This window comes from Mytilus trossulus, chromosome 4, assembly GCF_036588685.1.
Source record: "Mytilus trossulus isolate FHL-02 chromosome 4, PNRI_Mtr1.1.1.hap1, whole genome shotgun sequence".
In the NCBI taxonomy this organism is placed as follows: Eukaryota; Metazoa; Mollusca; class Bivalvia; order Mytilida; family Mytilidae; genus Mytilus; species Mytilus trossulus.
In genome coordinates this window covers 15,552,259-15,565,236 of record NC_086376.1, presented here as the reverse complement: position 1 = coordinate 15,565,236, position 12,978 = coordinate 15,552,259, and the positions used below count along the sequence as shown (strand labels likewise).

At 31.8% G+C, this 12,978-nt stretch overlaps 1 protein-coding gene across 3 annotated transcripts in view; it reads left to right on the top strand.

Moving 5' to 3' along the window:
• The first annotated feature begins 52 nt into the window (after window positions 1-52).
• LOC134714754 (protein RRP5 homolog) overlaps window positions 53-12,978 on the top strand; it is a 46,919-nt gene continuing 33,993 nt past the window's right edge. The window contains exons 1-8 of one of the 3 annotated variants that reach the window (XM_063576274.1): window positions 53-131; window positions 2,004-2,128; window positions 5,934-6,086; window positions 6,401-6,583; window positions 10,533-10,694; window positions 10,938-11,061; window positions 11,740-11,870; window positions 12,733-12,801. In XM_063576274.1, coding sequence (XP_063432344.1) covers window positions 2,042-2,128; window positions 5,934-6,086; window positions 6,401-6,583; window positions 10,533-10,694; window positions 10,938-11,061; window positions 11,740-11,870; window positions 12,733-12,801 — 909 coding nt within the window. In that variant the 5' untranslated portion in view covers window positions 53-131; window positions 2,004-2,041. Of the gene's footprint in view, window positions 132-2,003; window positions 2,129-5,933; window positions 6,087-6,400; window positions 6,584-10,532; window positions 10,695-10,937; window positions 11,062-11,739; window positions 11,871-11,902; window positions 11,976-12,004; window positions 12,081-12,732; window positions 12,802-12,978 lie in introns of those variants that run through there. The other 2 variants (XM_063576276.1, XM_063576275.1) reach the window with 2 other exon arrangements.

Sequence of the window (12,978 nt, the reverse complement as noted above, 5' to 3'; positions counted from 1 at the left end):
AAAAATCTATCAGGGTCGACTTTGTGTATATGGTATTTAAACTCAGAAATGACATAGATTTCTACCAAAATGGCGCTGCCCACAGAGAACTCGTGTGGAAAGATGTTTCAGCTAAATTAGAGATTTTAAAAGTAAAAATGAGGATAATTTATCTTTATTTCCTTATCTATAGTTGTATACGACTCTTAGTCGTTCATCATGACAGCCTCTCTTGTACGAAATTGGTTTGAGAATGTAGACAACTGGAAAAATGTATATCGAGTTCAATAAATCTCATGTTTTATAAAAACAAATATGGAAAAAAGTTCTGCAAGCATCCACTTGATAAAAATACAGCTAATGAGGGAGGGGGGGAGTAGAATGGGTCCTGATCCCGAAATACTGGGTTTAAAAGCATGAAATTCCTGCGGTCGTGAATTTAAAAGAATTAAATTATCCCAACATCCTGAAATTAGAAAAAAAGAATATCAGGTTTTCAAAATGGTCAATACGAGGGTCCTAATAGAGGTACTGCCCCCTTCCTCATCGTTTGAAAAGTTTCTTGAACTATTGATGTCATGCAACACTTACATTTCCATTGTGGCGTCAGTTATTTTGAATTAGGACGTTCAAATTTTATGGGATCCTTTGTGATGTCTAGTAATGCAAATAACAAATAGTGATAAAGAGAGGTGTGGTATAGTGGTTAGTGCATCTGAAAACTTACACAATGGTTCCTGGTTCGATCCCCAATTCAGGGGAACATTTTAGGGACTAAATATCAACTCTCCCTTGACACCATTTGTTAGTATGGTCTTGAAAAACAAGGATAATTTGTTGTAAGGGGATTATAAATGGCTGACCTGTGTGAAGAGAAAGCCATATATCTTGCAGGTTCGTTTCTGATGCAAGATTTATTTGGTTTATATCAATTCCAACGGCATATTAGAGATTTATATGTATGCCATTTGAATCAAATTGGATGAGTTAAATGTGTACTGATATGTTATATAGGGAAGATTTGAATGTGTCACTCTGTGGCAAAAACTGTCTCATTGATGTCTGTTTATTCACGTTCATATTAAAAAACTGTGTTAATTTGGTTGTTTTTTGCTTGATTAATAATCCAGTGATGCCAATTTAAAATGAAATTACAAAAAAATGTATAAGAAATATTGAGTCAGGAATGAGATTAATTGGTTGTCAGTTATTTCTCTAAATGAAAATTCCATAGCTTTGGCATAATGTTTGATTTATCATTAATGAGTAAATTCTTATGCAAACATAAAAATTCACGGCTTTTACATTTTTGGATTTTATCAGTTTTTGACTCTTTGCATTATGTTTTCTGGCAAAAACAACTGTTGAATTAAAAACAATTAAAGTTTCCATGTATTTCTTACATCAATAAAACAATCATAGGTCATTAGATCATTTCATTTGCTGGAAGGACAACAAAGTATTCACAGATATACTAAACATCAATATTCATTCAATAAAGGGAAGTATTTTATCATGTTCACTGCTAAGCTTATGTTACAATATTTAAAAAAAATGATATAATTTTTAAAAGTTTAATAACATATTAAATACATTGTTGACTGGACCAATAATACATTTTATATGAAAAATTATAAAGTTATATGAAGCAGTTTAAAGAAGTTTTTCCTTTTCCAATTGGTAAAATACTCAATGATTTGCAAATATATTATGCATAAAGTAAACATGTATTTTGTCTATGTGATAGGAAGTGGTGTTTGCATTTGGCATATAGGTATTGATCATTGGTAGTTTTTTAGTACAAAATAGAAAATATACATGATATAGGGTAAGAATTGATAATTTAAGGTATTAAATGACTAGCTTCTTAACAGATAAGGTACATTTTTACCTATATATGAAAAAAGTTGCCATGTTTGAATAAAAAATTTACTCAGGAGTACAAACAGACTTGTACATATAGAAAAGTTAACAGACATGGTAGGACCTACATAAATATAATTCAAACACATTTTTTATTTCAGAAAACTAAAATCTGAACTGGATTTTGCTTTAAAGAAAAATGGAAGCAAATTTTCCTAGAGGTGGAGTGGCAAAGAAACAAAGTCATGAAACAAACAATAGAAAAGATGATAAAGATTTATTTAAAGTATGAAAATAGTGTTATCAGTGGTTTTTTTTAGTATCATCATATGTCATGTACATCAGGGTTGGCAAAGTATTACCCACCCGGGTTTTCCCGGGCTGGGCCATACTCCCAGAAATGGGGGTACTGGGCATTACTGGGCAATATGATTTTTTTAGCTTGTTTTAATATAAAATAGTAAAGTTTTTGCGTAGTTTCATAGTATTTTAGCTAACTATATACTTTTTATACAGATAACCATTGAAAGTCATTTCTAAAAGTATGAAAAATTCAATTTCATTCCCTTCTATGTAGCCGGAATACAAGATTTGCACATTTAAGGAAACCTTGTTAATTACCAAGCATTGTTTCAACAATCCATACTTTGATTTTTTTTTTATTGCAATGTTTAAGTGAATTGTTAATTTAAATGTTTTACATTCATACATTTGTCATATTGCTAAATAAACACTCTAAGGGGTCATGCCATTAACACCTATAAAATTGAAAGGGCTGATTATTGTTACCTAAACAAATCTGCATTCTAATCAGAACAATTACTTACTAATTAGTGACAGTACATACATTTTGTACATACATTATTTAAATGTAATTTTTCTTACATGTAATTGTTAATTCTTAATAGGAGTTATATTTATTTAAAAAAAAGTTTTTTGCTTTATGATTTACAGTTTTACCAATCAAGACAAACAAAAAAGGTTATATATATATTAGTGTTGTCAAATTGTACGCTTTTGGCTAACCGGTTACTCAGATAATCGTTCGACCGATTAACCGGTTAACCGGTAGTTTTAAGTTGTCGTTTGAAAGCCTTATCAATAGTACCATACATGTACACATAGTTATAAGATGTGGTATGAGTGTCAATTTGACAACTTTTCATCCAAGTCATAATACTACAATTAAAGAATTGAAGTTTGTCCTTTGGTATGATAAGGCTTGTCTGTGAGGATTCCTGGTGAAGTTTGGTTTTTAATAAACAAATACACCGTATCAACTATAGCATTTGTACCAACTTCAGATTGAAAAATATAAAAAGAAACGGTCTTGATCTCGTAGAATTGAATTTGTTTGAAACCGATCATTGTTTAATTTTCTCTTGTTGTCTTCGAAAACAATGTGGAGTGTTTCAATTTGAAATGATTAATTATAAAAAAAGAAGATATGGTATGATTGCCAATGAAGCAATTCTCCACAAGAGAACAAAATGACACAGAAATTAATAACAATAGAGCTCAACATACGACCTGTTTCTTTACTTTGTTTGCTTGTTTCTTTCAGCATGCTATCACGTATACCTTGAGTACATTACATAAGTTTGCATTTCACAATTTTTAAGGTAGCATTTAGTTTAAAGAAAGACTACACCTTGCACTACAGAGGTTACACATTTAGATGTTGGTTTACACAATATTAGATCAAAAACGAAATAATGAACTAATTAGTAAAATTTAATCGCATCTCTGATTTAAAGTTATTGTTAAAAAAAATGTTTACCAATCATGTTTCTTTAAGGTCCTGCCCCGAGCTCTAATTATTTTTTTGTATTTAGGATCAACAATAGCAATCAATATACTGGACAATTGATCTGTCAAATTAATAACCACGACAAAATTTTTTAAATAAAACATAACTATTTAATGATTTCCATGCAAATTTATATCAACACTTTCAAAATTAAAAAAAGTCTGGTTAACCGGTTAGAGTTTTTGGTATTCGGTATTCGGTCGTTCGACCGGTTAACCGGTTAATCGTTGACAACACTAATATATATCTTAAATGTATGAAATTTGTGTTTGATCACTGAATCCTCTATAAATTTCAGAGTAGTATTTTATATTACCCAGTATTGCCCAGTATTACCCACTAAAACCCAGTAAAACCCGGGTTTTCCCAGTATTTCCCACTGGGCTGGGCAATACTCATAAAACCCAGGTTTTTGCCAACCCTGATGTACATAGAAGAGGTTGTTAGGACATTCAAATGGCAAATGCAATATATCATTTTCTAAGAACTTATGAAAAGTATATGTTTGAAGAGCTCTCAATTGTTACTGTTATTTATATTGATATCCAGATTTTACACATCATTTGCATGTTTGCAAGTCTATTTGGTTGTAAGAGCATTTAACTGCCAGTATATTATCAGGCTGCAGGTAAAGACTATAAAATAAAGATTCATTTAAACCTGGTGTATTGGACATGTTGAAGGAGATTAATTATATTCTTGACTTGAATCAGGTGCAGGGCTCACGCTACCAGGCGAAGTGGGCGAAGAAGTCGATTTCCCGACTCACTTTGCTTTCCCCAACCCCCAAAAGCGAAAAGAAGTCGCCCTGTTCTAGACGATACTCGCTTTCAGTCGCTTCCGTCATCGGACATTTTCGATTTTTACCAAGTTGATGAAACATCAATTTTTCATTGATAATTTAAGAAATTAAGACATAAACGATTCATTATCTTAAGAAAAGAGGTTGTGAAGCAGTGTCTTTGAAGTGTGTAGCAGGTTATTTGATAAAAAATCAACTTGTTATCACTTCGTACATTTTCGCTAGTTCCGGTGCTTGTTACTCAAAAAACGTACATTTACCAAAATTTCGGCGGCAAAATAAGTTTGTTTCTTCATTTAAATGTGATGCAAGTTGCCTCCATTAAGTGTTTAATCCATGTATTGCAGTAAAAACATCATGTTCCTTTCCAAATAACTTGTCAAACATCGTTTATTTTTGTAAATTTTCTTTCATTCGTCCGCCATTGACTGATTTCTTAACTACAAATCTCAACCGGACCAGCTATGACCGAAATCCGTACTTTTACAATGATTACTTTGGACGCATGGATGGAACAGCTAACAGAAGAATATTGATCCAAAAGGGAAAAATTACGTATTCCACACGAATTAAGAGACTTTTGGTTACATCTTATTGATTGGTGTATATAATTTCCCTATATTTTTTATGGATTGTTTCAAACTATTGATTAAAGTTGTTTAACTCTGAGACTATTATGACTATTATACTATATTTCAATATATTATGGCCCAGCTTAAAAACTTTTTTTTTTTTTTATTAGAAACACTGAATTTCATACACAAGATAGTTTGGAATTAAATTGTAATTGATATATAATTATATAAATTCTTTACATTTTTTAAAATAAAATTATTTTTTTTTAGTGCTAGATGCTAAATATTTAATTTGTAGTTTCTCACAAGAACCTTAGTAAAACTTAAACAACTTTTAATTTGAAATATTACTTTAATTGTATACTCAGATATGAATTGAACAATATAGAATGAACATTATTTACATATGACCCTTTATACTATACATGCTATAGTAAAATCCAAATATTGTAGCGCATCGCGCGAATGAGCACTTCTCTTTCAAATCCCACCACTTCTCCCTATCAGTTTCAAAAAGAGAAGTCACTTCTCCCTATAAATCTGAAGTAGTGTGAGCCCTGAGGTGTGTTTAAGAAAAGACGGATCACTATATTTGTTTCCTATGGTACGAAATCTGCTACTCAAATTATAACAGTACACTAAAACAACCTCCTTGGATCAACTTGTAATCTGTTGCACAGTTTAAATGTGTTATAAAGAAACTCTGACTCAGTAGCAAATATGTTAAATTTAGTTGTAAGCTTTCATGCAGAGCTTTATTTGGGAAATTAACCTGAAGTTAAATGTGCTTTTCTTAAGTACATAAACATTTTTCTACCTTTATAGTTTGTTAATGTTATGAAAGAGTTGAACATTTTATTTTTCAAAACTATCATAATATGATAATGTCTCTTATTCCATGAAGACTGGAGAAGATGGTACTAAAATTGAGAAAGGACAGAAAAGAAAGAAGAGAAATGAAAAGAAGGGAACAGAAAAGAAAAAGAAAAAGCAGAAAGTGATGAATCCAAAGTCTAACCAGTATAACACAGGCCAGATTCAGCAGCTTTCTACCAAGGTATTATAGGTTTAATGTGTAGGACTTTAATATACTGGGGAAATAAAAAAAATGCAATAAATTTGTATGTAACTGGGTAGTTTTGGATCTATTATTTTTCACTCTTAGTCACAGTTTTAAGGGGATTATTGTGTTACATTGTATTTCAAATTCCCATTCAGCATATTTTACAGTAACCAAGTTGTTTACATTTTATAGAAAACAACTGTTTCTCAATTTTATTGGAGCAGAATTGATATTAATGCATTGCATGAATTAAAGACAATATTTTTTTATTTTTATTTAGTAAACATTATTACTATTTTCCCTTTCAGATGTTATCTACCGACATGTTAGTACTGGGTTGTGTGAAGGAAGTACATGATTATGAAGTGATATTAAGTTTGCCTGGTGGTCTATCTGGTGTAGTACCTATAACTAACATATCTGATGCCTACCATGACCAACTCAAACAACTAGCTAGTCAGAGTGGTACAGAGGATGACATGGAAGACTCAGTAAGTAACTATTATGTACACTTTTTTGTACTCATTTATGGTTTGTGACCCATATTTGTTTTCGCTTAAACAATTTATGATTTTTGAACAGTAATATACTACTTCTACCCAGGGTTTCCGCTGGCGGTCGCCATTTTCGCAATTTGCGAAAAAATAATAATTTTGGCGATTAAAATTCATCATTGGCGAAAGAATTTGGCGAAAGAAATAAATAAAACGATTTATTTTCAGCCATCTTGTTTGTTTACTTTTTTTCGGGTTTCTCTGACTTTACCAATCAGACAATACTCGGAATTCACCTTGAACTCGTTAAGATTTTGACAGAAAATCGATAATCAGCTGATTGCACTCATAGCTATTGACATCAAAGGACTAATTAATAAAGGTGTTGATTGTTATAATATGACAAAATGATATGATTAAATGGCTTCTGTCACATGTCACAAAAGGGAACTATTAACCACTTTGCGACGCACGTGTTTGAAGCAAAATTTTTACGCTGCCTCTTCTTCTTTTAATGATAGTCCAGAAAAGAAAATTGTTGTTATGACGGAAAATGTTCAAAAGCAAGAAATGTCTCTGATTTAAAACTTTATCATTTAACTTTCATATAGATAATTGATTTGAGTGGGTACTCCAAAGTCGTTTCAGTGACACACTTGTTTCAAGCATATAGTTTTACTTATTTACGATGGTCTAGAAAAGAAAACTGTCGTTATGACAAATATATTCAAAAGGTTGGCATGAGAGTAACCCTTCAATGTAATGACTACACCTTACATGAGGGATCAATTTCAAGTGATAAGATGCTTCGTTCTGTTGTAAAAACCACTTCTTATTTAGGGGGGGGGGGGGGGGGCTGAAAAAAGGAAAATTTTAAAAGAAAAATATATTGTGTTACTTGGCGAAAAAAATAATAAAGTGGCGAAAAATATATTGTTTTGGCGAAAGAGGTGGCGAAAAAAATAATTGACCCAGGGGAAACCCTGCTTCTACCTTTATTTATCTGCCTTTTTTTTAATTTTTAATTTTATGTTTTTCTCAAGTCTTTTTATTATGGTTGGAAATAAAGTTAAAATCATAGAACACTTCCTGAGGATGTGCATAATCCTAGGGGTGCTATAAACAGTTTCGTATAAAAAACTAGGGGTTATTCCCCGACTGAAAATAGACATTGAGGGAAGACCCTTTTTATCAACATATTAAATTGGTGAAAAAGTATCATGTTTTTTGTATTTGGTTGTAAAAATAAGTTAATTAGCTTTAATTAAAACAGGTTGAATGATTAAAAAGATTTTAAAAAATTAGATTAAATACACATGTTTTGAGGTGAGACAAACTGTAAACATCCTGTTTTTTTGGCAGTGAAAAGTGCAAAACTTATTTGCACCCACTGTAGCTCTTTTTGGAGCAGGTGAACTTACTCTGAAGCATAAATTTTTAGAAAGACCAGGTAAATTCATACTGTTGATTGCATCCTAGTCTAAAAAACATGTTTAAGGGGAGATAATCAAATTAACATTGTTCAATAAAGCAATATTTGGTAATTGTCTCTGGTAGGCACATGTCTTCCTACATGTCAAAACTTTTAACTGAAACATATACAATGACTAGACAAATATCAATGAAAATTTTAATACATAAAACACTACCTGAGTATGTGAAGCCAAAAATATAATCCTAGTCCAAAATGTTTAAGGGGAGATAATCAAATTAACTTTGTTCAATATAGCTTTATTCTGTAATTGTATTTGATATGCACAACTTTTCCTACATTTCAAAACTTATATGATAAAAATTACACATTTATAGAACACTACTCAGGGAAACTTGAAGAAATAAATCATGGTCTTAAATGGAAAAGGGGAGGTAATTGAATTAGCTTTCTTCAGTTACAGTATTACAATATGTGTTAATAAGTTTCTTTGTACAACTCTTACTCAAAGGATAGATGAATATTGACTCAAAACTAATGTAGAATACTATTTGAGGATATGTTTAAAGAAATATTGCTCCTTTCCACCATTTTAAAGTGAAGGAAACAGAATAAATTTATTTCAATATTTGTACGAATGACGTCTTTCTAGCACCATTTTGAAGTGAAGGAAACAGAATTAACTTATTTCAATATTGGTACGAATGACGTCTTTCTAGCACCATTTTGAAGTGAAGGAAACAGAAATAACTTTATTTCAATATTGGTATGAATGACATCTTTCTAGATGAATGAGCATTGATGACCTGTACTCAGTTGTAGAACACCATGTTGTACACAAGAATGTACATATGAATCTTTATAATACTAGTTCTAGTCGTAAAATTAGGAGATGACTGACCTAACTTACCTAAATTTTGTAATATTCTCTCATAAGGCCTAAATTAAAATATTGTTTGTTTGCCCTTTTCCGACCCTATGTTTTGAAACAGGGTAGGTAGGTAGGTAAAATATTTTATTTTTTTCCGCCAAAAAATAACTTGGCTCGGTATATAATTTGTCATGGGTAGGCAGGTAGGTATAATATTTTATTTTATAGATACAAACTCTGCATAATGTCATTTGTGTCCGTTTTGTTTTTGCAAGTCAGTTTTCTGGGACTATTAGTTTTAAAAAAAAAATGACGTAGAATGTGAAGCACAGGCACTTGTTTCTGTCCATTGGAAGACCCACTATCAACATACATTTACGAGTAAATGTACGTTGATAGTGGGTCTTCCAATGGATAGAAACAAGTGCCTGTGATTCTATACTACGTACCTTTTATGCTTACCTTAAGATTTTCTGTAAAAGATAACTTTGTACTGATAAGATATGTCCGGGCAGACATACATTACTAGTAGAAAAAGTCCCTAGAGTGTTAAAAACATAGTGTGTGCCTTTGTTTCCAATAAAAATGCTACAAGACATAAAACTTTGACAATTGTCATGTATTTTACATCGCTTTTATAAATGATCTGTATGGACAACTTGGCGTTTTACTGCCAGATATTCTCCACTTTACAGGGTTTTGTCACTTTTGATTCATATCAGATATAAATAATACACCTTATCTCTATTTGTCCGCCATTACTTGATATTACACAGGTTCCCGTAAAATTTTGACATCATAAAACAATATATCTGACGCCACAATGGAAAAGTGATTGCTGTATGCGTCAAAAGGTCAAGAGGCCGGGTCGGCTGGCCGAGTAGGCTAATAGCAATAAGGTGTATATAGCAGCATCGTTAACATAATCATCCTGATCTGCGGATCACAAAAGGTCATCCCTTCATAGAATACAACGTCCGTTTACAAATTAGATTGTACACACGTTGATAATTTTGTATCAAACAAACTTTTTTGTAAATGAACCCTGCTTTTTAAGTATAAAGGTACAGAGTAGCGTACCGCATATCATGATTTCAGGAAGCGTTCACATGCTGAACATCGATTTCAAACAAATGCTTTGAAACTTCAAATGCAAGTGTTCATGTCAAACGCTAAGGTGATACCAAACGAACTGGACCTTATATGTAAAAGATAAAACCCGAGAATTCCGGATAAAATAGTTTTGAGCGGGAAATACAAATATAAGATTTTTGGTAGGAATGAAAAAATAAAATAAAATAAAATCTTGCTGGTAAATACAAATAAAAGATTTTCAGGCGCAACGAATTTATAGGGTCTGTCGGTAAAGGGCAAACAATCAATATTTTAATCTAAGCCTAAGTGCAATGAACATGATGAAATATTATTGACAGAGGACATAAGAGAAATTTCTATATTTGCATTTTTTGATAGTTTGAAATCTATGAATGTTTATTGCGTTTTTGCATTTGAAGCTAGCTGAAGAGAAACAAGGTTATAAATATTAGTTATTTTTGTTTCCAACATACAAGTTAAAGATGTTATTGAAATTATTTAATGGATGTGCATGATTGAATTATAAAAGTGATTTTTTTCTCTCTCAGGATGTTCACAGTTTACATGAAATATTTAAGATAGGAACTATAATACCTAGTAAAGTGGTATCTATAGGGAAAAACACAAAAGGAAAAACTGCCATTAAACTGACCATCAACCCTAAAGCTGTTAATCAGGAGTTTGAACCTTCACATATAAGAGATGGACTCGTAAGTACTTTGTTATACAGCTATTCATTATTTAATTTACCATCAATCCTTAGGCTGTTAATCTTGTTAATCCTGTTAAAATGTTTAATTTTGATTATTTTGACAGGTAAGGGCAAATCAAGAAAATCTGATGGTTTAATTCAGAGTTTACTTTTACCCACTTAATCCACAAAAATTATAATTCCATAGTACATTGTAAATAGAAAGTATTTTCATTTTATTCTTGAATTGTGTGATTGCCAGGTTTTGTATGGTAGTATTGCAAGTCAGGAAGATCATGGATATGTAGTGGACCTAGGAGTAAAGAACAACAAAGCTTTCCTAAAGAATAAGGATGCTGAACGATTCATACAGCTACATAATGATGGTAAGTGTTGTCATACAATTAAAGAATGAATGTATGAATGGTGGAATAACAGCCAGAGGCAAATTTAGTAAAATTAGAACGAGAACTTATTAATGAAATTGAACTACCTACATGCTAAGTCAGAGGATTTTTATTATGCCCAATTTAAGGGCATTATGTTTTCTGGTCTGTGCATCTGTTTGTCTGTTTGTCCGTTCGTCCCTCTACGTTTTTCCGTCCGTCTGTCCCTCTTCAGTTTAAAGTTTTTTGGTCAAGGTAGTTTTTGATGAAGTAGAAGTCCAATCAACTGGAAACTTAGTACACATGTTCCCTATGTCAGATATGATCTTTCTAATTTTAATGCCAAATAACGAATTTCTACCCCAATTTCACAGTCCACTGTACATACAAAATGATAGTGTGAATGGGGCATCCATGTACTATGGACGCATTCTTGTTATCGTACTAGTTAATATAGTAATAGTCTGCAAGAAGACATGTCACCCACCCTACAAATAGACCCTACTTGACTCCAAGTTGACCAGGCTTTGCTCTTATTCTAAAATGTAGCATATTTTGCAGAAAAGCTGCAAATACTAATTTTCAAGCTGATGTTGTTTAATAGATAGATTAGGCCTACCACAAGATTTCTAATTATATAAAATAGAAGATATAAAAGTGAGTTAATGTGTTTTGCAGGATATCCATTGATGGTTGGACAATCTATAATATGTAAAGTAGAAACAGGGAAGGATAAACTGGACATGTTAAGTGGAGAATCTAGAACTGTCACAGTGACCATAGATCCTAACAAACTAGCATCAAATGAGGTTAGTAGTCCCGCAGGGTGGGAGGGGGATAAACTGGACATGTTAAGTGGAGAATCTAGAACTGTCACAGTGACCATAGATCCTAACAAACTAGCATCAAATGAGGTTAGTAGTCCCGCTGGGTGGGAGGGGGATAAACTGGACATGTTAAGTGGAGAATCTAGAACTGTCGCAGTGACCATAGATCCTAACAAACTAGCATCAAATGAGGTAAGTAGTCCTTCTGGTATTTTTTGTCTTAAAAATTCTGAAGAAGGAAACATTAAATGGAGTGGCATAAACCTTGTAAAATCCACATAAGTGTTTTCTGGTTAAAAGTTCATGTCAAGTATGAAATTATAGACCTTGAGCAAAACTTAGAATTGTTAAGATTGCCATTGAGACAGCTGTCTATAAAGTCCAAAGACGTGGACAATTACCAGTCAAAATGACCTTCAGCAATGAGCAAACCCCATACCCATACTAGGCTTTAAAAAAATGGTTTTACTACTATGGAAGCACACATTTCTTTTTTCACAAAAAAATTTTGGGAAACTTTTTGATATTTACTGTCAATTTTACAGGCAGGAAAATTTTGAAAGAATTTAAAACTACAAAAATGTACATGAAAAAACACTGTCAATCTTTCTGATGCAGAACTTTTGAACACTTTGAAGGAGATCTGTTATCTAGATGGTTAGTTGCAAATAAAGGATGATTGTATATCTACAAGGTCAAGGTCACAAACTTAGTTGCACGTTATTTATTAAAACTTGAAAACTTTGGAATGATTTGAATATATAAATATTTTGAAATACTAAGTAACTGCATATTACACACCAAGCCCTGTATTTATATTTCTTTTATATTTTTACTTTTATAGGTTGTTGCAAAGGATATTCCATTTAGAAGTTTTATTCCAGGAATGAAAGTGAATGCTACAGTAGACCAGGTAATCAGTATATTTATAACTTTATTATAAGTGCTTATTTTATTGTATATTTGTAACTTATTATATTATGAATACTTCCACTGAAGGAAATAGAAGTTAAAAACAAGAGTATATTTTAAAGTCAGTATTAAACTGACATGGACACTCCAAAAACAAGAGTATATTTTAAAGTCAGTA